This window comes from Haliotis rubra, unplaced genomic scaffold (genome assembly GCF_003918875.1).
Source record: "Haliotis rubra isolate DU_JTF1 unplaced genomic scaffold, ASM391887v1 Scf422, whole genome shotgun sequence".
Taxonomy (NCBI): Eukaryota; Metazoa; Mollusca; class Gastropoda; order Lepetellida; family Haliotidae; genus Haliotis; species Haliotis rubra.
The window spans coordinates 412994-438542 of NW_025767105.1; the positions used below are offsets into that span (position 1 = coordinate 412994).

The 25549-nt window shown below is 42.3% G+C and overlaps 1 protein-coding gene across 1 annotated transcript; it reads right to left on the bottom strand.

The window, feature by feature from the left end:
* Positions 1–8276: 8276 nt before the first annotated feature.
* Positions 8277–18963, bottom strand: LOC124288687 (annexin B9-like). Its single transcript, XM_046725255.1, has 9 exons — positions 18813–18963; positions 14986–15061; positions 14750–14844; positions 13668–13781; positions 12802–12892; positions 11571–11719; positions 10611–10788; positions 9970–10082; positions 8277–9150 (listed from the first exon to the last, which is right to left on the bottom strand). The coding sequence occupies exons 1-9, from the start codon at positions 18816–18818 to the stop codon at positions 9022–9024; spliced, it is 951 nt and encodes a 316-aa protein (XP_046581211.1). The 5' UTR covers positions 18819–18963; the 3' UTR covers positions 8277–9021.
* Between the last annotated feature and the right edge of the window lie 6586 nt (positions 18964–25549).

Sequence of the window (25549 nt, forward strand, 5' to 3'; positions counted from 1 at the left end):
TTTTAAGTCATCAATCTTTTCGCTTTAGCTTTGTGGCAGGATGTATATTGTCTCAAAAACACTTTTTGATCAAAGTCGTATGACAAATTCTCAAATCTTTGTTGTCACAGAGTCTTCTCGGTCATTCCTCAAAATGTAGATGTGGAAAACAAAGCGACCCGGGAAGTACTGTGATATTGAACGACATGAACAGAAAGCTGAAGATTGGATAGTTTAAGTCATCAATCTTCACGCCGCCATATAGCATCGTATCCAAATTGAATATTGCTGATCACTGTGTCGGCGTAAAGACTAAACAAGACTCGCTCAGTGTGGAGTAAAGAGGGGACAAGAGAAAATCTGAAATTAAGATGGTCTAAATAAAGCACTGTTGAGAATTCAGTGAAGCAGCAGCAATACATCCATCAAGGCTGTCACAACACCTATCTACTGACTCTCTCATCTATATATTCTAAAACCTAGGTTATATTTGTTGGAAAAACGAAAATACATAAAATCCTGGGCAGGTAGGTATCTTGTGTAAAGTTGTTGGATGTGAGTTACAATGTTCAATGTCCAAGGAGAGATTTCACAATGTAGGTATGTGGAGGATATTAGTATATTTGGCACATCGGCGACAAAACTAATATCCGATGCCATTCTCTTATCGAACTTTCGCTATATCTTCTCGTGCTTTTCACGTGAACGTGTGTTTATGACGGCTGCCGTCGGAGAGACAGGATACTGTCACCGGTATTTGTTAGTGATACAAACTCGTAACTAATTTTTGGCAGAGGTTTCTTATGATCATTGAAACGGTTTGCAAAATTTATGAAGTATGTGGGTCTCCGCCAAACAGTTCCGCGATGCCGGGGTGTGTACCGTTAAAGCGTCCATAAAATATTACACACCGTTTCAATATTCAGGACTCCAGTTGTATGTGGTTCACAAGTAACGGAATATATTCTGATCTTTCCTGCCACTTTTTGTGATGGAGCCCCAAACCTAACCCTAGCCCAGATTTTATTCACAGCTATTTCACAAACTGCTTTAAGATATACAATATGTCTGGAATGAATAAATATAACATATAACTTTCATATGGAAGTCATATTTTAGAAGTCCTACCAAAATACAAACAATATTACAATGAAAGAAGGTCTGTCCAAATCGTGGTACGGACTTCGTGGTAAAGGGTTGATGGAAAGAAGTATTTTGTTGAGCTGGGTAAATTTAAGTTATTGAAGTTATTTGTTGAGCTGGGCAAATAAAGCATACCGTTTAAGTGTACAGAATATGCATATATACTATGTTCACGATCAGATTATGTGTGTATGATATGCTCAAGGTCAGATCATGCATGTATACCATGCTGAAGACAGATTATTATAGTTCACTGATGTTTAAAAGCTGTATTTTTGTTTCTTGGATCATTCAATTTTTACGAAGGTATTACAAAGGTAGTGGTTGGTGCAGTCAACCATACCATATGTTGTTTTAACCCGTATGACGTATGACTAATGGGAGGACACCGCGCAGTCATCTGGCGATCCATTTGTAACCATGAAGAAGTATTGCTAAACGTAAAGGGTGTCACAGTCAACACAAAATTTCCTGCGTGTCGACAAACGACAATACGGACTATAATCTTGTCCGATATGGTACTTCAGTCCAGATGTGCATTCTGATTGGCTTTCGCCGACCAAACTCGCGCTCGAGATGGGGACTTCCCTTGTGTGCGATGGGTGACTGGGAGGGTGACAAAGGATTCCTTTCAGCTCAAGCCCACAAATATGTCACCAATTATACACGTGGATATATCACAACACCTGATACTCTTTGCTCCCAATATCGTAAAACATGCCACATAACAACATTATGAAAACACTGAAAACAATTACCTATTACGTGTCTCAAACGCAATACATGATGATGCACGTGCTGCAGGCAACACGTGTGGAGCATATGAAACACTTGCACCTCTGAACTACATGAATGTCTTAACTTAGTGTGTAGAATATTCATCTTCCTTTCACCAAACAGGAAATGTTTAGGAATTTTATCAATTTTTTCATAATTTAAATTTAAATGATGGTAATGAATTGGTACATTTCATTGTGGGGGACAGATTATTCCATAAATAAGCACAGTCATAGATAAATGACTTTTGGAGAACTGTGGTTCGAAACTTTGGAATAGCCAAATAAAACTTGTTAGGCAAAGTGTATATTGAGAAATAGTTTCAGTAGATGGTAGAAGTAAGTCTATAAGGTAATCAGGAGCTTGCATGTTAACAATTTAGTAAAATATACAAAGTTTCTTATGTGTACGTCTAAATTTTAAAAGTAACCAGCCAGTTGCACTGTACAAACTAGCTCTGGAAGCGAATTTTGGCAGACCGGTTACAACTTCTGCTGCTTCAAGCTGAACCATTTCAAGTTTATCATAACTTTCGCTGGACAATTATCCCAGACCTCAAAAGCATATTCTAAGACAGATCTTTAATACATGCTTGATAGAATGTTTCTAGGTAGGACGTACTTTAACGCCCGTAATGAGGAGACTATTTTAGAGGCCTTTCCTATTACATCAGTTACACGATGAGACCACTGTATTGTCTGATAAGATAACACAAAAAATGTTTATGTCGATGTACACGCTCCAAATGTTCATTATTGAAGATCAAGTCAGGAACTTGTGGACAATTTCCATGGTTGAAAAGCATACATTTTGTCTTAGGGTTAAACTTAACTAAGCACTTTTCTGCCCATTTATTCTGTTAGGCTAAATCATAGTTGAGAGTAGCTTCTATGGATTTTACATCTTTTCCCGCAACACCGATTGATGTGTTATCGGCAAACATTCTTGTGATATTTATTAAATTTTCAGGTAAATCATTGATATATACAAGGAATAAACATGGGCCAAGGACAGATCCTTGAGGAACTCCTGCAGCAACATTTAGTTTTTTTGATAATGTTCCATTAACAGAGACACACTGTCGTCTATCAGATAGATAGTTAGTTAACCAACTAAGTACGTTTCCACGAACACCATAATTTTCTAATTTGTGCAATAAACCTTTGTGCCAAACCTTGTCAATAGCTTTTGAAATATCACAAAATACCTTAAAGTAAAGGTGCGATTTTCTAGGGCTGAGCATATATTAAGATAAATGTCTATGAGTTGAGATGTAGTAGAATGATTAGCAGTAAAACCTGACTGGAATTTACTTAAATGCCATGATCATGGAAATGGTTGTGCAAATGCTTTAACATTATTCTTTCAAGAATTATCCCAAGTATAGATAATAAACTAATATACTACCCATCAAAAGTTAAGACTCACTTAAAGCACTCACTATATGTTATGTATATATATACGGTTACATCGAAGATGAATTTCTCCACTAACTTAGGGGAACCATCTGCAAACCTTATGCAGATGAATTGCACGAGGATCATGCATCGATTTTCTGAAAAGCATGTGCAATTATCGTGCATGTGAACAGCTGCGTTTTGGTGTAAAGTTTTGTTAAGAATTCGCCAATTTTCACTGAGTTTCATGATTTATTGAACTGATGAAAATAAATTTTTCAACGTTACGAATTTGTTTTACAATATAATACATCAGTTCATGTGTAAACAGTACCTTTAAACATTATGGAATATTTAGCAAAATCTAGTTTAGAACAGTTGACTGAAGTAAGTGGCTACATTTACACTAGCGAGTCTAAACGTTTGATGGGTAGTATAGGTCTGTAATTAGTTGGGAGGGATTTATCTCCTTTTTCGAAAATAGGAGTAACATTACCCGTTTTCCACATTGTAGGAAATACACAGTCACTAAGTGATATATTATACAACAAACAAAGAGGTTAAGTTATAGATGTACAAATTCGTTTTAACACTCTCGTGTTAATGCCATCAGGTCCATATCAGTTATACCTCCTTTTCGGTTACAATGACATTTGTTATACTGTAAACACAGCGATGGCTAACAGGTGGCAAAGTCTTGCCGCCATCATTAACATTTGAAACAGATACAAAATGTTCATTTATTGTTTGAGCTTTATCCAAATCTGTAAAAACTGAAGGTATGCCAGATTCATCAGTTACTAGAGGTGGGATGGGTCCAGATGAAGTAGTACCTTTCAACACAAAATTCCTGAGATAGACTGAGCTGATAAAAAGTGATTTAAATTAGAATAAAAGTTTTCCTTGGCCATTCTTTTCAGATTATTTACTTTATTCCTTTGCTTTTTGTATTTAAGTAGGTCAGAAGTATTCTTAAACCACTCTGTGGGACCCCCTTAACCAACGTCAGCCAAAAGATGGCAGTTATAGGAATGGTTAAGGCCGTGTTGTCCCTGAGACAAATTGCCAGGCAATTAGGTCACCACCCCTCAACAATCAGTCGATTAGTGAGGAAATATCACCAAACCAACGATGTAAAGGATCTGCATCGTTCAGGCAGACCAGGCAAGACATCAGCTGGACAAGACGCAGCTCTACCTAGACTTGTTCGGCGATTTCCCTTTGCACCAAGTCCAATGTTAAAACGGCAATGGCTTCCACATCAGCAATTCTGTCATAAAACTGTCAGAAATCGACTGAAAACAGCATGGTACAAGGCTAGGAGTCACGTGCCCACATGGATGCCAGATTACGGTGGTGCCGTGTCCGGCATCGGTGGAAACTGGCTTCTTGGAAGAAGATCCATTCTTCAGACGGGAGTCGGTTTTGTTGTTTGTTACTGACGGAAGGACGCGTGTATGGCGACAGAGAAACATGGGGTATGCTCAAAGGAACATCCTGGAAGAAGTTTCGGAGGAGGATCCTTGATGGTATGGGGTTCTGTATCGTTTGACTGCAAACTTCAGTTTGTCACAGTGAGAGGAAATCTGACTGGACAAAGATACCAAGAGGACTGCCTGACTGAGTTTGGTTTTACGCCGCTTTCAGCAATATTCCAGCAACATCACGCCGGGGGACACCAGAAATGGGCTTCACACATTGTACCCATGTGGGGATTCGAATCCGGGTCTTCGGCGTGACGAGCCAACACTTTAACCACTAGGCTACTCCACGGCCCCATACCAAGAGGAAATCTTGAGGAGGCATGTAGTGCCTCATTTTGATAATCATCCCCTATAAACAAGGCCAATCTTTGTGGATGACAACACCAGGCCACATCGCACACGCAAGAAGTCATGACCACCCTTCCATGGCCAGCCAGAAGTCATGACCACCCTTCCATGGCCAGCCAGAAGTCATGACCACCCTTCCATGGCCAGCCAGGAGCCTTGGTTTGAACCCTATCGAGCATGTTTTAGACATTCTGGGGCGTACGGTTCGTCAGAGAGATCCGCCAGTCCAGAATACTGCTGAATTAGAGCAAACATTGCACCAAGAATGGAACAGGTTGCCCCAACATCGGATTCAGCGTCTTGTGCACTCAATGAGGACGAGGGTTCAAAACGTCATGCAGGTGGGCAGAGGTTACACAAGATACAGACTGTGTCTTCTGTTTCTGAAACAAGAGACCTTATTTGTGGATTGGGTGTATGAATTAGGACTATGCATCGTGTTACCCGTTTGGGAGGACCATACTTTCATTGACTCCTGACTCCTGAGAGTTTCTTGGACTTCAGTCCTGCCCCACAACAAGGCTCATTTGATACATGTGGTCTCACCTTAGGCAAGTGAGTGTTCAAAATTGCCCTTGTACACTCGACAGAAAATGGGTGCCCGATGAGATAAGTTATGCGCCTCACAGGCAGCTTGGGTTATCCGGGATAATAATAATAATCAGATTTTGATTACAGCCTCCAGTGAGCATCTAGTCAGATGGATACTAGGCGCTATATAAATGATTCATTATTATAGATACATGTTTAATCAAATTATACCATTCAGATTTTTATTGTTGGCTTTTGTGTTAAGGAAAAGTCTTCTTAGCTCTTTGGCTAGAAGATTTCCTGTGAAGACGATCATGACATAAACTGTGATTAGATATAGGTCATGTCATAAAACTTGGGTGCTGCGATACTTTTTTCCATTTGTATATTTATACCATCTATGTTATTCATCTCTATTAATCCGTTATGTGTTTGACAGTTCAAAGTAGGAGTACATGTTGCATTGTTTTAAAGGGTCGTTATGATACTCAATTCTTTTGTGTTTGAAAAGCTGGTATCATTTTATATGTATCACATATTACGAGGAACCTTAATTTTATCTGTGTAAATCGCTCATCGACAGGCGTGGTCGACAGGCGTGGTCGACGGGCGTGGTCGACGTTGGGAAGAGGTCTAAGAGAATAACATAAAAACCGAAAGTTTCGGGATGTTTAAAGGATTAATAGTAATAGTAGATAAGATACATGTATTACAATGCCTTATTAGCTGCAGGTTGCGATACACGTCAGACACGTCAGGGCGGGTCCAACGGATCATGCACCACACAAGGCCAATGTGGGAATCGAACCGTAAACGAATATCCGACAATTTGTTGTTGACCATTAGACCACCACGCCAACTGGGCTACATTGTTGGGAATATACACCTTGTTCAGCTTGACTTGAGCTACTCTACATTTTGCATGACTCGGGAGGTCAAATGGTACATACGGCAGGTCGAGTTAACTTCATCAAATAGGGGAGCAGAGAATGTTATTAATGTTGCGTTCGTGCGAATTGTTATAGAACTTGTTCCGGAAAACAACACTTCTGTAAAACCTAATCATTTCATGTTTTATTTGAATCGTTTATACAGTCATATGCTATCTAGTTTGAATTACTAACTCTACAACGTACGCCCAGGGTTGCTATGGAAACACCAGTTGCTGCTGCTGCCCGCTGCCTAAAAGCCTGAATCGGAAACATTAAACCATCTCTAGCTTCTTTTTTAAAGAAAGATAGGACATTGCTGACGATTTCTCGACACTGAGATGTCAAACGGCGACCTCGTCTTGGCTGTTCCAAGGTGCACCCCTTCACAATAATAGACCCAACCAGTTGTGACACGGTCACGCAATGCATTAGTATTCACTTGATCAGGTCAAGCTGTACCACTGAACTAGTGGCCATGAATACACCTGTAGACTTACAGTGAGTGAGTGAGTTGAGTTTTTAGCTTTTAGCAATATTCCAGCACTATCGCGACACGGGACACCAGAAATGGGCTTCACACATTTTACCCATGTGGGGAATCGAAACCGGGTCTTCGGTGTGACGAGCAAACGCTTTAACCACTAGGCTACTCCACTGGCCCTGTAGACTTACAGAAACTACGTAGAATGGTTATGATTAGCAGTAAACGGGGTTGTCTTTGCACCGAAGGTTTTATCAGATGCGCTGTCTCACATGTGAGAATGCAGAACAGGTTCACTGGTAGCCTTGTATCACCACCTGTTCCACACGTCATGAGTGTTCCTGAAGTCAGTCTATCTCCTCTTTCAGTTATTTCATTACAGCCAAACTAAAATTCACGAATGCATTTACAGCTATGCTGCGTTTGCCGCCCCTCACTGATCCTGATTGTATTCAGTGAAATCATAGCCATTCGTACTGAGGCACATACTCTCAGACAAGCATTGTCACAGACAGACTGTCCACTGACTGGGTCTGCAGCGACGTCCATAGAGCTTGTGCGTCCTGTATTAGACAAATGTATTTTGTGTTATACACACAATTACAAGTGGTCATTGTTTCTGGGAAATAGCTAACTTGGTTGTATTCGTATATGGCAGAAAACCTTCAAATACTGATGTAGCGCATATGCGTACCTTGGGTGGATGTTCAACAACTATAGTGAAACGGAATGAACGGCTTATGGTAGGACTATCAGGTCAGGATACAGCTTTTTGAGACAGGGGGTGGGGTTGCACACCATTGAGAAAGGGGGTACACACCTCATTTTCACGAGAGTTTCAATGGTCATTTAATACACTTTCAGGACAGGACAAAAAAAGGTGGGAGGGGGTGGGGTGGATGCGCACCCCTGCACCCCCTCTGGATCCGCCTATGCAGATGTTGTTGTAAACAAATAATACCAACGAGAGATACCATCACTTGTACTCCTGAGCTTTGGTTAAAGGTATTCATCCTCCTTGACACAACAGGGTATATATATCTGAGTTCCGGGTCTAAGGGACTGGTTGGTCATAAAATGTAAGTGGTGGTGGATGAGTGGGTGTAAGACTACATCACATGTTGCAGCCCCACATTCACCACCCCACCATCATGACACTCCCCAACCAATCCATTGGTCTCGTCATAAATACATTCACAAATGAGAAGGTCGAGCGTTTATTTGAACAATAACAATAATAATGAAGGTAAGCTATTAAAATGTTGAACCGTTAACAAATGACGAGGCTCTGGTACAGGTAACATTAACATAATGGGATACCTGTATTGTTCCAAACCCTGAATCAGTCTCCTTACACGGAGATGCTTACAAACACTACGTTGTTGAACTAATGCTTCTGAAAATGGTTAGAAATGTTTGATAACACAAGAACATTCAACATAGAGCCTGATAATACTGCTCAGAATGAGCACATCCAGCTATGATCTGGTATCCCAAACCATAGGCCTTCAGAAGAACAACGAAAAGCATGTGACTGCTTAGCAGAACAATATACATGGGGTATAAAGAAAAAATAAAAGTTAAAATCATAATGTATCTTCTAAAGACTTGTACGTTTCACAGAATTTGAATGTATGCATTATTCGCTTTCAAAACGTATACCCTTAATCACTGGCTAACCAGCCTAGGAAAACATCATTCAGTGTAAACCGTATCATGGACTGTAAAGATGTCGTCTGCCTATCACCGTGTCTATCGGAACCCACACTCGGCGACGGTCTGTTAAACACAAGACCAGGGAGACTTGCTTGGGCGGTCACTATTACTCCTCCACCCGTCAGTTCGGTACGACAAAGTCAAAGTGGGTGTAGAGATGTGGATGCTATCCAAAGCCTATGAAACAGTCAGTGTTGAGAAGAAGACACAGAGCAGCAGGACGGAGGAGCAGGTCAATACTGGGGGTCAATGAGGTTCACCAGCATCTTCTTGTAGTCTCCTCCACACTCGCTGGCCACGGCCTCGGACAGGGACGTCTCGTACATGTTCTGGTAGGCCTCCTTCACCTCCTCCAGGTCAACCTGCAGCACACACAAGGGAACACTTAACAGGAACTGACCCATATCCACAAGGACTTATGGCAACGTTGTGGGAGTAAAGTTGTCTTAGTAGACAGCAGCAGTAGTCTCGTCACACGACGGACACCCTGTTTATTGTTTAACGCCGCACTCATCAATATTACAGCTATGTGGCGTCAGTCTGTACAAAATCGAGTCTGGACCAGACAATTTACTGATTGAATTCATGAGCATCTATGTACGATGACATGCATAAACAGACTCGATTTATATACAGACCGCCGCCATATAGCTGGAATATTGCTGAGTGTGGCGTAAAATTAAACTCACTCACTCACTGTATCGTAATCTGTATACTGTTTAACGTCATCGTCAGCATTATCCCAGCTATATCAATGCGGGTGGGGAGTACATCAGATGAGCACCCGACAAACTAGTGACTGATATTCTGAGCAGCGACCTGGGTACGCCATGACACACAGTCAACCTAATCACCGAGCCCGAGGGTCCGTTAGTCGCACCCTTCAATAAGCAAACAGATATAGGGCTCATTCTGACCCAATGGAATCCCAATTGGGTTGTGTTCAGATATTGGAACAACATAGAACGTGCCAACATTCTCTCTCCCGCCCTCTTGTCAAGGTTTAGATCAGTACCTCTGGTACAATGTCCTGAAACAGACCTACATCCATCCCCGACCTCAGGAAGTAATTCCGCGAGTTAGTCTTGTATCTGAGTTCTTATGAGTTAAGTATAAATTACGATAAAAACCCATGTGTACCCGTTTACAAATAACTCGTGGGCTAGGTCAGGCCACCCTACCTCGCTTCTGGAGACGACCAGTCGGATCAGGTCAGTGTCGCTAGTTCCAAGTCCTGACATTGAGTCGTGTGCTCTACGAGCGAAGTAGGCGGGTTTGTTCTTCGCAGCTTCGACTGTAAGCATAGTAGGACAATTAGAACATTACAAAGAGTTGTAACATCATAAGAAACAAATCACAATATACCACAACGGTAAAGATTGATTTGACAATTAAATAATCCTGGGGATTTCATATACATGTGGCTACGTTTTATTCCAAAGATTGATGGAATTAGATTATATATATTTACCGGTATATGGGCCCGAGACTGGCCAAGCTTCGAATCACCTACTGATTCACGTCAATCTTAAGAATCATTTGAAAAAAGGTTTGGCCTTATCGAATTTTTATGGTGTTTTGAAACACAGTTAAACTTTCACCACTAATTTTCATGATAGTGTCTGTAATACTGAGCTGTCAATTTGGTCCTGAGTATAGTTTTACGCCGCTTTTGGTAATTTGTCCGCAATTTCACGACGGGAATCGAACTAGCAGTCGATATGATAAGCAAACACTTTGACCACACCACTGCACTTAATTTGGTCTCAATCCCAAAATACTTAAAACAAGGTTCCGACTGAGACACAGTGCAAGTGTTAACCTATAGACAGGAATCCGTTCTGTAGGTCCCCTCCACACTCGCTCCTGATAGCGTCCTCCATGCTGGAGCCGTGAAGATCCTCATACTTCTCAATAGTTGCCCGGATCTGGGCGGGGCTCCTCAGACACAACACAGCGTTAAACTCGGCCTCCTCAGTCCCCCAGCAGCCTTCGCCTGCCTGTAAACAGATTGCAAGCACGAGTCACACCGCCCTCCCAGAGTCTCATGCTTTGACATGCCACTCCTCATTGGGTTTTTCACTGTATCCCTACTGGTTTATCCCCTGGTATATTCGGTAAATAAACTGAGCGTGCTTACAAGTCGGCAATATCTCAAGAAATACCTGCTTTCGATCCATTCCTGTGGCTCTTACGATCACAAATTGCCTGCCCACCATTTGATTTGCTTCGATACTCAGTCTAAAGGACCAATCAGAACGCAAGTCACAAAACAGACTCAAAACAGAAAGTGTGGCTATATCAACAACATGGTGGTCAGTCCCACTGATTGCGATAGAGTTTGCGAGAAAATTATATTTGGAAAACTAATTGATAAGCAAAGGAAATCCTTAATAAACATTTTATTAAAACTGTTGGTGACTTTAGTTTCTAGGGCATACGAGTTATCCCCCTTACCCATTTCCGTTTTCTCTATCTCGACGTTTGATTGGTCGAAAAAATACAGTTGGGTTGCTTTGGTATGGTCAGCGTTACACAGGGGGCCAAGGTGGGTAAATTATGAATAGCAACAGGGAATGGACCCTGGGGTTACGGTAGGCATACCGGAATACGATTCCTGGAGATGTGGTGGATGGCCCTAACTGATCCCCTGCATATTCAGTACACGCATAAGCTCGCCCTTGGGGGCCTTCTGTTCAGTCATCGCACTCATAGCTTACACTAACTTGTCATCCGTTTATTCAGATTGTCAATACTCTCCAAGTTCAAAATCTGTCCTCACATCATGGAACTTTTGAGCATCTTCCACCGCCTTATCTTCGTCGACGTCGTCGCTCTCCTCCCTGCCCCCAGCACACAGTGACACAAACATCCTCTGGAAGTAGCCGCTGGTGTCGCCGCTCAGGTCGCTCTCCAGATCATTCCCGAACTCTGCACAAATGAAGATACACGACTCTCTTTACAGCTGTGGTAACTAGAAAGGTTCTTGAATTACATACGAAAATTTGATGCAGCCTAATACATTTTCCCCTAAACTCCCAAAGCGTTTCCACTAGAAATATGTATCATGAGCCATTTGTACGAAACTCAGAACATGGAAACAGAATATTGGCATGCTTCTCCATGCGTACATCAATATAGATGACACATCCTGCATACTTGAGAAATAACACGCTGTACGCAGTGTCACGTCAAAACGGTAAGCCAAATGTCTGTAGCTACATGTACCTTACTATGCACGTAGTAGGGGCTTTACACATGACTTCCGGCCAAACACCTCTGAGACAGATATCTTCCTTTGCAAGTTACTATACTACAGACTGTACCTTTCAAACACATTGTTTCAGGAGTGCCAGCATGCCCAGCGAGGTGTATTGTTACTTTTTCTATGACCTGAGGCAAATATATTGTTTCCTGTTTTTCCCAAAGAATAAAATAGTCGACCTCTTAGTACCCATGCATATACGCCGAACTGTAATTACATATTGAACCGGTGCGTTAAACCCGTGTGATAAACTCTCCTTCCCAATGCAAGGGAGGTAACTGACAATACAAGTATTGTTTCCATCCTTACTGAAAAATGTCGACACCCATTGGATTGTACACGTTTTGCAAATCTTGCAGTCGCCCGAAATGTGCATGGCAGGCACCATCTTGTTTACGAACAGGATTTTGCTTGTTTTGAGTATAAACTGGTGGTGTTGTTCGGCATAGGCGGAGGTTTTTCTTAAATAGTCGGCCTGTGAAGATCCGGGGTAGAATTGGTCTTCAGCAATCCACGCTTGTCGTAAGAGACGACTAACGGGATCGGGTGGTCAGGCTTGGTTGACATATGTCATCGTATCCCAGTTGTGTAGATTGATGCTCATGATGCTGATCACTGGATTGTCTGATCCAGACTCGAGTACGTACAGATATATAGCAGGAAGAATGGATTGTGGCTGTAAACGACAAACTTAAATATTCAGTTAACTCTCCTACCTGGAGAAACTAAACTCGCCAAAGGAGATTACCTTCTTTGTAAATCTCTTTTATTTGGTTTATCTCGTCATTGTTTCTTGTGCACATGATTTCTACGATCGTTGTTTCATCCGTCCCTGCACCCTGAAAATATTCAGAGTCATTAATTGAATGATTACAAAAAACAACAACACTGGTGCACCAGCATGCGTCTGATGGGTGACGGAGGAGGAACAATCAACAAATGGAATCTTTGATTACTCATTCTACCACGACATACTTCCCATCAAAAGTTTAGACTCCCTTACAGCAATCACTACATGTCAATACATATCTATGGTTACATTGAAGATGGCCTTTTCCGCTGACTTGGGAGAACCAACTGCAAACTTTATGCAGATGAACTGCACGAGGATCATGCATCAAATTGCTGAAAAACATGTGCAAATATCTTGCATGTGAACAGCTGCGTTTTGGTGAAAGATTTGCTAAGAATTCGCCAATTTTCACTGGGTTTCATCATTTATTGAACTCATGACAATAATCTTTTCATCGTTACAAATTATTTTTTCAATAGATCAGTTAATGTGTAGACAGTACTTTTAAACAGTATGGAATATTTTGCAAAATCTAGTTTAGAACAGTTGACTGAAGCAAGTGGCTACATTTACACTAGCGAGTCTAAACCTTTGATGGGTAGTATAGCATTAAAAGGGCTCGGTTCAAAATATAAATACGAGGCACCCAATCAAATATTAGACTAACTCAAATTACCAAACATAAGATTCAGTCAATTTTAATCCCAAAAATTGACATTTTACATTTTACTTACGTTCATTTCACATTTCAGATTTTCTTTGAAAAGACATAAAAATTCATGATTAAAATACATGTTTTAAGATTATAACGTGGCGCTCACTGCAATGGCGTTGTTTAACTGACGAGCGTCGTATACGCGCGGGGCCGTCATGGCAGCTACAACCACCTCCTCAAAGTCTCCCCGGAGTTCCGACTTCAGGTCGTCGATTAGATCCTAAAACATGGACGTGGACTTAAGGAAATGGGAATAGTCACAAATATTATAAGTGAACGCATCTCATGTATGACTACTGCCACACACCTTAATCAATGGCTTGAATAATATAACACATATGCATTTAGTCAAATATAGAATATTTCAAATGTAGAAATTAGTCGGATTTGTCATTAAACGCTAAGTAGGTATGAGACAAGTAAAAGTAAAAGTATGTTCCAAATGTCCTCGGCAAATGTGATTCAGTGGGATGTTAAATTATCGAGTCTGGACCAGACAATCCTGGGATCAACAGCATGAACATCGATCTGCGCAACTGGGATACGATGACATGCAACACAGTCAGCGAGCCTGACCACCTGATCCCGTTGGTCGCCTCTTAAGACAAGTATGGGTTACTGAAGATCAATTCTAACCCGGATTTTCACGGGTCCAGTCGACGACTACCAGAGAGTTATTGCAGCACGGTGTGACCCAGGTTGCATACCTTTACCATCTCTGCCCGGGTCATAATCATTGCGAATATGTGTGAGTAAGTGAGTTTACTGTTACACCGCACTCAGCAATATTCCAGCTGTATTGCGGCGGTCTGTAAATAATCGAGGCTGGACCAGACAATCCAGTGATCAACAGCATGAGCATCGATCTGCGCAGTTGGTAACCCATGACATGTGTCAACCAAGTCAGCCAGCCTGACCACCCGATCCCGTTAGTCGCCTCTTACGACAAGCATGGGTTACTGAAGACCAATTCTAACCTGGACCTTCACGGGTACATTGCAAATATGGGATTTGAACCCAAACTTAAACAACTGGCCCTGCGCACCCCTGTCCCAACCATGATACAGCTGTACACTGTAAAGTTTATAGAAACGATACCGTTCGGTACATTGCCTGGTCCCGATTATTTACAGACCGCCGCCATACAGCTGAAATACTGCCGAGTGCAGCGCTAAACAACAAACCAACCTTTCCGTACGCCTGCTTGAATGCGGTGGCTACTTCCTGCCTCTGCTCATTGGACAGATTGGAGACGGTCACCAGGATCTGATCCTCATCCGTGCCTGTGTGAGACAGACAGACACATTACACCATAGAAACCATGTCATGAACGAGGACGCTTACGTGGACGTAGCTAAAAAATCGTAGTAATGTAGATTTTTTAACGTGTAGATTGTGTCGTGTTTACATGACCCTGCACTTACCAAACCCCGTCATGGCGTTACGGAGGGTCTCAGCAACTGCACCTGCATCGAAGTCGCTAATTCCGCAGATTGTTCCCTAAAACATAATAAGTTTGTTACAAGGTGAGTAAGTGGACTGAATGAATGTTGTTCAATGCCGCCGTCTGCTATCTCAAAGGTGCATTACGGCGGCCTGTTGGTTTATCGAGATTTTGTAACCATGCGTGCAAACCACACACTGAAAGCATGAACAACCAGATACATAGTATGCAAGATTCCAAGGTATTGGGGACCTTTCCTGACCTGAGACCCTATCAACAAAACGTTCGTAGCACTATGTCATTCGTACCTATGGTAAAATATAGAGTTACGATAAGTCGTAACGTTACGAAGGCTTGGTGAATCGGGACCCAGACTTCTATATTGAGTGCATAACTACGGACCAAACAAACTAATCGTTTGTTCTCGACACACGCACCCATCCCAAAGGATGCATTACAGATGTGGGGAAATGGGGGCTAACGTCGCGGTCGGGATTAGCCCATTCACATAGCGACGAGTATGTACATGCGTGAGTGGATATGTGTGTCCCTTTGTACTTTTCCGACTTGGGATTGGGTAGTTGAGGTGGTGGTTGTCGGTCGGGGGAGAGTTGGGAGATACCTAATGTGGGAGCAGGGGAGACCAAGTCGTGGATTTATTAAGATTTATACAATCACATTTTCCATCCAGTGCAGATTTTAATAACTTTAATTTATTTATTACTGCGCCAAGGGTTCAACAGATTATCGCATCAACATCACTCAAATTATGTGTAGAAAGGTATGCTTATATTATACCCTCGATGGAGTAAGTGTACGAAATCGCCGGTGATTCCTGGAATGAAGCGTTTTTCTTAAGGATAGTTTGTGAGCCAGTTTCGAGTAACACCCAAAGGCCTCCTCTTCGGCCTTATCTTACGTGTACGTGTACGTGTGTGTGTGTGTGTGTGTGCGTGCGTGCGTGCGTGCGTGCACGTGTGTGCATGCGCGTGCGTGTGGTTGATTTTATTTTAGACAATGGAGTGGTGATGAGGTGGCCTAGTTGCTCAAGTGTATAATATAGTTTCCTCACGACACGGTTTCGTTTCGCTGCATACGACTTCAAGTGTCCGTCGTGCACTATTGCGTTAAAGCGAAAGACCTACAAACCCAAACCCCCTCTCTCTCTCTCTCCCTCCCTCTCTCTCTCACACACACACACACACACACACACAGGCGCACACACACAAATCCTCACTAATTATGTTTCTCCATCAAAAGGCAACGGGAGACATTTATTACATGTCATCAAGATAGTCTATAAACTGTACTCAAGATAAAGGGGCGTATTACACCAAATGTATGAGCGAACTCTGAACTGAGTCGTTGAAACATGCCCACTAGCTCATCACACGCCCCGCCCGTCATGTAGAGATGTGTCACTGTCGCCTCGGGGGTATTTATATCAGCCGCTATGCTACGTACAACCTACATATAGGTGGCGCTACAATGTTCTGGTTCACGGAACATATAGGTATTTCCGGTATTCGCCTCATCCCCGCGAGTTTGTGACTTTTGCTCTTTGCCAGTAAACATCGACCCCGCTCCGAGATCAGATTGTGGCTCGTCTAATCAAATGTCTAGACTTGCCCCGTCTTCTTGACCTTCATAAATCAAAGTTGCTTTCATCCGCAGAGATCTCTCAGGCTTGATGTGTCTAGCTGTAACACATACTTCTCCTACTGCTAGGTTCCAATCTCAGCTCCGGTAAATGTATTTATATAAAACATCGTTGCCTTGACCATCTGCTTGCACTATACCCTGCATATCATTATAGTTAGTAGATGCTTCCTAAGCCATATGTTCCAGCGTAAGGGGCTTCACGCAGTGTATCCGGGATGAGAATCGAACCCGATCTTCAGCATAAGGAGCCCACATTTTAACGACAAGGCTGCCCAATCCCCGGTGGCGCTATAAAGATTTAGTGTTCTGTATTGTATATCAGAATGATTGTGTGCAAAGCTGATATGATATGTCATTCTCCGATGAAGATTTTTAATCATGTTGAAAATCTCAAATGGTCAAGTCATACTCATAGTCCAGTCATTTCCTGAACACACCACGTCGACTTGAGCGGCTTGCCAAATCAGCATGCACTCACAAATATTACGCTTCTACAATAGCTGCCATCCCAGCGTGTGACCAACCCCGGTTACCCTCGCCTACACAAACATGATAAACGGCCAGACTGTCACGACTTGGTGACCAGCTCAAATCATACACAACCAGGTCGGCCTTGTTGTCCCAGCCAGCCCCCATACATCCGTCACAAAACGTCTAATCTTGTCATCTGGGTGTGGACAGGGTTCAGCATATCTCAAGCAGTCCTTCCCTGACATGGTATGTCTGTTACAGACATGCCACCTGTTTCTGCGAGTTGAGGAAATGAAAGCGTGGAGATTCATTGCTTGTGTGTCCAAAGTTAATGATTTAGCTCGTACCATAATACATCATCTCATCTGTCGGCTTGGAATTTGTGCCATGTGAAACCTAAATCAACATTAAACTTTTCACAATACCAGTTGAAAGAATCAGATACAGTTCATGTGTATGGTTTTAATGTTAGAAAGATTTACATATATTTGTATTATGTTTAACGCCCTTCTTTGATATGTATATCATGAATTACATCATGAGCATTTATCATCAGAGATACGATGAAGCACATCTACCAAGTCAGCGAGCCTAACCAACGGATCCCGTTAGTCGCATGACAAGCATGAGCTACAGAAGATCATTTCTAACCCGCATCCCATGTGATTCTTCACAGGGTTTGACACGTGTACTTTATTTGAGGCGTATGTTATTTACCCACCCTTTTGTAACAGGTATCTTATATATTGGTTAGTTGAAAGGGGCATAGCAGGAGATCACACATCCGTGACGAACAGAGTTGTCCCGCGGACTCCCCTACACTCACACCTGGGACTATATACCGATGTATGGCCTCTACACCAGTATGTGTCACACAAACATGGTGTACCGGATCGCGGGAAGCCATAACACATAATACTCCACAACTGTCTGTCACAGTCCCTGAAACCTCCCTTTCTCCAATGCTAAATGAAGCAAGTCTAGATTCCCCCAGGTTCCGAATCTCCCATCTCACTAGGGCTGCTCTACAGTTTAAAAGGAATTATTTGTTGTATAATCAGAGACTCGGGGTTAGTCTACACAACCACACAACTAGGTACTCAACAATGTGATGCTCACATCGATCTGAAATATAGATTTGTGTATAAACTAAACATGGGCGTGAGAGGCTATTAACGAACCTCTCAGCCGTGACCTCACCGGTGTGTCAGTGCAACACCAGCCATCGATTTATGCTAATACTGAATATTTTATAGGTGTGAAACTATGAATGTCTTCTCGTATTACAGAAGAGGAAAATTCTGTGTAAGATCGAGTTTGATAAAATACACTGTTTAATGCTGGTTATTTGTGATATATACAAGCTTTACATATTAGTTATTAAATATTGTAAGACATGTGTGAAATGGGGTGTGAAAACGTTAGACACTGAGTAGCGGGGTCAAAAGGCTCTACGTTTAATATCCCCACGAGGTATGAATGAACCGTACACTGCCTTGGAGCTGGTATGTGCACAAACACCTCAGAGCGACCCCGCCCACGAGAGAAAACATGGATCACTTTTTTATCCACGGTTCACAAATGCCCACCTCACCTCTATCAAAACCACGAGTATGTGAAAACACAATATCTACAACCACAACGGCAGTCTGTAAAATAGAGATATTGTCTTACCGGCATATTTAGCAGTTCAGCTTGGTATCCCTTCAAAATCCTAGGTCAGTCTGACAGGTCTGGCGTGTCACGTGATATCCGGCCAACCAATGAATGGCTTCACTTAGTCAATCGTGAATTTCGTGGCAGACGATGTTACTCCGCTGTAATCATCGTACCAACGGGATGCACCGACAGATTCACGACTCGGCGATAGAGTGAGTAATCTTGCTCTCGAAAGCCGAGATATTTTTCTGGAAGTTTATTCAAGGCCACGTAGGCAGGTGGACGAATGACTCACCATGGTTTATCTGTATCGTTAACACCTGTGCAGGGACATATGAATTTCAATTGTTACACCACGTTTGACTGCACGGTTGCAGTTTATTCATGGCTATTTGAGTCAAACGCATTTCCTGTCAGACAACACAGCCAGTCTAAAATTTACTGTTATTTGCTAATAACTTTCAAAGCGACTAAATCAATAAAATACACATACTATTGTCGTGTTTGTTCCCGGCGCACGATTTGTGGGCAATATGTATGTACCAAGCACGGTGCATACACTTAACATTGTGCGGCCTGTTGTATTCAAACATACTTTCAAAAACATTTGATGTTAAATTTCGGTACGTGGGACCACATTAGTCAGGAAACCATGCAGTCAGGATGATAACTGTACGACCCAGAATCAGTTAATCCAGACATTTTATTAATACTGAAGTTGCTGATGCTGCGTAAACCAACATTCATTCATCCATTCATTTATTAATACAGACCATAACACTGGTGCTGGATAAGTGGGTTCCGCTGTATATGGCGTTCAAGATATGCTTTAGTATTTGCTGCTGAAACCATATCTAGTGAGTTTGTATTGTATCATTCATTGTTTGAGTGAGTGAGTTTAGTTTTACGCCGCTTTTAGCAATGTTCCAGCAATATCACGGCGGGGGACACCACAAATGGTCATTCATAGTTTGACGAAGACTAATAGGTCTAAGTTCTGTAGGATGTTCAAGTGAAATATTTGCATCTAAGTCTTCGATGAAAACGATATTCGAGCATTCTAATGCTAAACCATTATTTGATTAATCTAATTAATATAAGATGTTATAATTGATACCGTCCACACTCGACACACTGTTTGCCGTTAGAATACCAACATTTGAGAAGTTGTAAAGCTAAGACTTTCTGCTTTAAATCTCGAAATGTGTGAATCCCTTATTTCCACCCGGAACGAAAGGATTGCATGAATTTGTGCAGGAAAAAATTATTGCATCATGTTAGGGAGTTCTGAGTCGTCATTTAACTATGTTTGATGTTTGAGCAAGGAAGGAGTGGGCATGTTGTTGCCGGCACCGATGATGTATGACGCATGTGACATATCGATACCAGCTACCGGTCAGCATATTTGTGTCAGTAAGGACCCTAGACGGGCTGTCATTGTCGGCAAATGCTGCATTGTTTGGTTTCCAGTCTAGCGTCATTGCCAACGGTGTTACTTTCAAGGAACAGTGTACTGGTCCATTTGAGATAACCAAATACTTTTGAAATACTATTCTCTTTAAACCTTTCAATTTGTGTTCACTGGCTATGAAGTGTAATGAATAAGCGCTGGGGTGTCTGTGTCGTTTCATAGACACTCTTCATAATTCATAGCTCGCTGACAGGTGTGTTGACGCGTAGGCATGTCGGCCGAAATATGGTCATCTGTGTCACTCTATGTGGCTGTGATAGTGACCGGTTCTCTGGACATCAGTTTATGGGTGAGTGAGTAACACTGAGTTGAACATTATAACCGAGATATCAAGGCTATTCAGCTTGATGAGGAAGGAGAGCCTGACGTCATGAAGTTCACATGTTTACACGTTTTGGGAACAAACTGATAAACGTTGAAACTGCATTCGAGCCAGAGGTCACATGTGTCTACCAGCCAAATGATCGCAACTGTAGGGCACTGTGCCACCTCGGACAACCAGGCCATTGTCTGTGGAAGGAGACGTTACGTCAAGTGGTTACTGCGTTGGTCACAATGCAGACATATGTTGGTGTCCCTTCAGTAATAACGATGTACACTATATTGAATACTTAACCGTACCAATACAACCTGAGAATCTACGCCTCTTCACCCTCTGCAGCTCGAAGCATGAAGGGACGGCCCGAACAGTGATGTCAGCTCCACTCCTCTGAGTGTATGTCACACTTTCACACACAAACATGGAAAATGAAAATATGCTTAGTTTTTCAAGTCGTTCCTTAACAGTACTGAAACATATCTAAAATATTAGGGACTTTTTGGTTGGAATACCAAACAGCCATATTTCAAGAAGCACGTCGACCACATGCTGTGCCAGAAAGTATGACCGTGTACAATTCTCAAATAAAGACCACCGCTTCTGCCCTTCCTCAATGGTTTGGTTGGTTTGTTTGTTCTTTACGCCACATCCAGCAATATACCAGCTATATGGCGGCGGTCTGTAAATAATCGAGTTTGGACAAGGCAATCCAGTGATCAATAGCATGAACATCGATCTACGCAATTGGGAACAGATGACATGTGTCAACCAAGTGAGCGAGTCTGACCACCCGATCCCGTTAGTCGCCTCTTACGACAAGCATGGGTTACTGAAGACCAATTCTAACCCTGATCTTCACGGGTCCCATTCCTCAAGGAGATTTTTAACAGGAGGATCTCTAGTTCAAACTTGGCATTTAGGATACTGCGAAAGAAGTTCGATGGGGTTCATATCGAGGCTCCTTGTGGGCCATGGTAATGTTTCGATAGCATTGTTAATGACGGATATAGAACGAAGAAATGTATAGTTGTCATTCACTAATATCGGACTACTGGCTAGGGGATGGTTGTCAAAGTGTGGTACGACGGTGGTATCCAGTACCTCCTGTTCATAACGTGATCCACTGAATGTCCCAGGTACTGTAATGGTATCCACCGTGCAGTCACCCCACACCATCAGTGCCACCACGAAAGGGTTCAGATGCATGGATCATCTGGTGATATCCCTGGTGATGACGTCTCCATACGCGACAACGGCCAATGAACCCTTCGCCATGTCCTCAAGGTCCACCATGCTACAAGTCAATATACTTCGACGACCACGGGTGACACACTATAGAAGCAATACCAAGGTCCACTATACTACAAGTCGATATGCTACGACGACCACGGGTGACACACTTTAGCAAGCAAAATCAAGGTCCACTATACTACAAGTCGATATGCTACGACGAGCACGGGTGACACACTATAGAAGCAATACCAAGGACCACCCAGTCTCGTCAGTTTACCTTCTTTACCAACCAACCAAGCGTGGGTCTGGTCTAAGGATCATCTCCGTCACAGAAAACTAAACTGAAATATTCCGTTGAGCCTTGATTGCCAGAATCCGGTAACCTGCACACCTCTTCAAGCAGCAGATGCAATATTTTAAAGTCAAAATGCACGCTCGGTGAGATTGAGAGATGTTACATCCAGTATCCTGTTTCCAAGCAGATTACGTTCGCGGGAGTCAGTTTCAAATCCCAGACAAAATGAATTCCCACGATCGGTGTTCGCCACAAGGTTCTCGACAAGGCTGATGTTGGTTTCAGATTTTGTTTACTGGTATTGTGATATGTCTCATTTGGAATTGAACTTTGTCGGCAAAGTACAGATTACAATATTTTCTGGGGTTGCGTTCCATCCGAGATTCGAACCCACACTCTCAGAGTCAAGCATCTAATGCCCAGTACACAACGTCACTGATCTAACCCGCTCAACTACCTTCCACAACAATGGACGTCGGACAACTAGTCCAGTCAAAGTAGTGGAAAAAATTACTCAACCTCAAAACAATTGGTACAGAAATGGTTTTGTGTTTATATCATTTAAAACAGTTATGTAAACAATATATAGAAACTCTTCCCTTGGATGTTAAGTGGCTTTTGGGGGGCAAAAGGGGCGGTGGGGTAGCCTAATGGTTAAAGCGTCCGATCGTCACGCTGAAGACCTGGGTTCCATTCCCCACATGGGTACAGTGTGTGAAGCCCATTTCTGGTGTCCCCCCGCCGTGATATTGCTAAAAGCGGCGTAAAACCATACTCACTCACTTTGGGGGGCAAAGATTATGAAAGATTATTTTTTTCTATAATTTTTTTTTGCAAAACATACCACTGAAGTGTAAAAGATAGTAAAAAATTAAACTTGACACTCCAGCGCAAAGGAAAAGTGTAAATGAGAGTTATCTCCCCTTTGTTTACAATAGATTGAAGCAGCAAGGAAAGAAATGTTCTATCTTTGATAAAACTCTAACTAGATGAGGCTAAAAAGACAGTTAAAAGGTACAATTAAAAGAGATGGTGAGGAGCGAGGTGATTCAGCTCCCATAATTAGTCCATAGAACTATATGCACTGCGGTCGTACAAGACCTAAGGGTCATCGGGACATTCTGTAATAAGATTTAACAGAAATTAAAGCAACATATGCTAGAATGATAGATTAGGAAAAGATCATAACATTAATGTGAAAACCACAAATAATAGTCAAGTATGTTGTATCACTTCCCCATCCCTATAAGCACCTACAAAGCACGACAAGTGTACTCTAACCCCAGTCAAAGTAAACTTAGGCCAGTATTATTCGTTACACTACTATACAGTAAAGCGGTGTAACGAATAACACTGAGCCCAAGTATACTTCGACTGCTCTCACCATTACAGTGCCAGACAGTTTACAGTCCATTCAATTTCATTTGAGACCGATGAATTGCTCACTAACCCAGATCCAATAGCTGAAAAAAACCCAACATTTTGCAGTCACATGAAATCGACAGACCAACTCTGATGATTTGTCTCATAATTTTGGACACCCGAATAAAAATAAGTTGTTTAACAAATGATCATTATTTTGTTGTCACTTTTCGCTAATTATTACGAGGGGGACCACTTGCTGGTAGAACAGCCAGGTGTAGTATGTAAAACAATTAGGATGATGAGATCCAGGTGTCAGTCTCATTAAAGCAGATCTTTTACTCCCAACATGACCCAATCCTGCCTTAAGATGTCATTTTCTCGACAGGTAAACTACTGTTGTTCCACCAACCAACATTGATGTTTCTAAAACGTAAGCATTACTGAGAGAAGCATTCAGAGCATGTTAGATTTTAATGCACAAAGGTGTTATATCGAAGTGACAGATCTGATTTGTTGTGTTTTGCACACATCAAGAAGCATAGAATAACCAGGTAAGAAGGTTCAAGGAGCTAATTAAACAAAGCTTCTCTTTTTCACTCCTGCCCCTAATGGTGTAATTTCCCTGGCCATTGACCACCATGGAATGGACAAATGGGTTTGCAGGGGTGCCCCCCTTTTTGTCCTGAAAGTTTATTAAATGACAAATGAAAGGCGGGTGAAAATGAAGTGTACAACAAACAAACAAAAACAAAAGAAACAAAACCCCCCACCCTTCTCCAAAAGGGGCGGTGGGGGTAGCCTAGTGCTAGTGGTTAAGGCGCTGGTTCGTCACGCCAAAGACCCGGTTCGATTCCCCACATGGGTATAATGTGTGAAGCCCATTTCTGGTGTCCCCCCGCCGTGATATTGCTGGAATATTGCTAAAGCGGCGTAAAACCATACGTACTCACTCACTTTCTCAAACAGCTGTATCCGCCCCTGATAAACAAGAACGTGGATATCAACAATGCCGGATAGTATAGTCCCTATGACTGCGCCACCAATCTGATTGTCCCACCGTTGTTGAACAGTGATTATTGTGACTATGAACCACCACTGGCCACCACATCACTACCAGGTGTAGCCACCCTTCCATGGATAACATCTGCCTGTCTCCTCCAAATACTGGCAATCAAGCGTCAGATTCTCAGCATCGGTATGAAGTACCTGCCTTAATTCCTGCAGATTTCGAACAGGTGGATCTCAAGCTTCAACTTGGCGTTTAGATAGTCTCAAAGATGTTCGATGGGAATCTTACGGAGGGGCTTCTTGCGAGTCATTGCAATGTTTTGACAGCGTTGTTCTGCAAATGGGCGATGGTGGCTCGAGAATGTTATGATCTAGCGTTGCCATCCATAAACATCGGACTGCTGGCGAGGGGTATGTTAAGATTTAGGACTCGATCATCACAGTTACTGGTCTCCTCTGTCTTCCAGATTTGAGACCATCCTTTACTTTACCGGTGGTTTTCCACAGGTTGACTAATAAACCTGTGGTTCATGTTCAAGTTTTGCACCTATGTCGCGACAAGACATCACTGCGTCATACAAGCCAATGCCGTCTTTTCGATCAGTTCAGAAAACGATAGTGCAATTATAAAATGTATACCCAAATGTGCGTGACGCCTTCGTAGCACGTGGATTAATTCAAGGAAATATTAAATGGCAAATCATAACTAATAAAGAACAAGTACGGTCATTTTCAAGATACAGGCATATAATCCCCAAGAAGTCACATAAGTATTAATAACCCATCACAATGTCAATATCTTGTGTTACTTCCGCCAACTGCAATAACATCCCTGACCCTCCTCATTGATTATCTGACGTTGAATGTGACGATGAGGTATTGCGTTCCATTCTTGATGGAACACTTGTTCCAATGCATCAAGATTTTGAACTGGATGATATGTCTGGCGTAGTCTATGGCTCATCATCTCCCATATCGGACTGAATTCTGGCGGGCCAAGGTAGAGTTGGTACCGCCTCTTTATGTAAGAAATCACCAACAGCACGATGTGTCTTAACATT

Bases quoted from the DNA above. Each gene is read 5' to 3' on its own strand.
- LOC124288687 (XM_046725255.1), bottom strand. The intron at 14,845-14,985 runs GTAAGTGCAGGG...TGTCTCACACAG, and splicing joins TAACGCCATGACGGGGTTTG to GCACGGATGAGGATCAGATC. The intron at 10,083-10,610 runs GTTAACACTTGC...CTATGCTTACAG, and splicing joins GAACGGATTCCTGTCTATAG to TCGAAGCTGCGAAGAACAAA.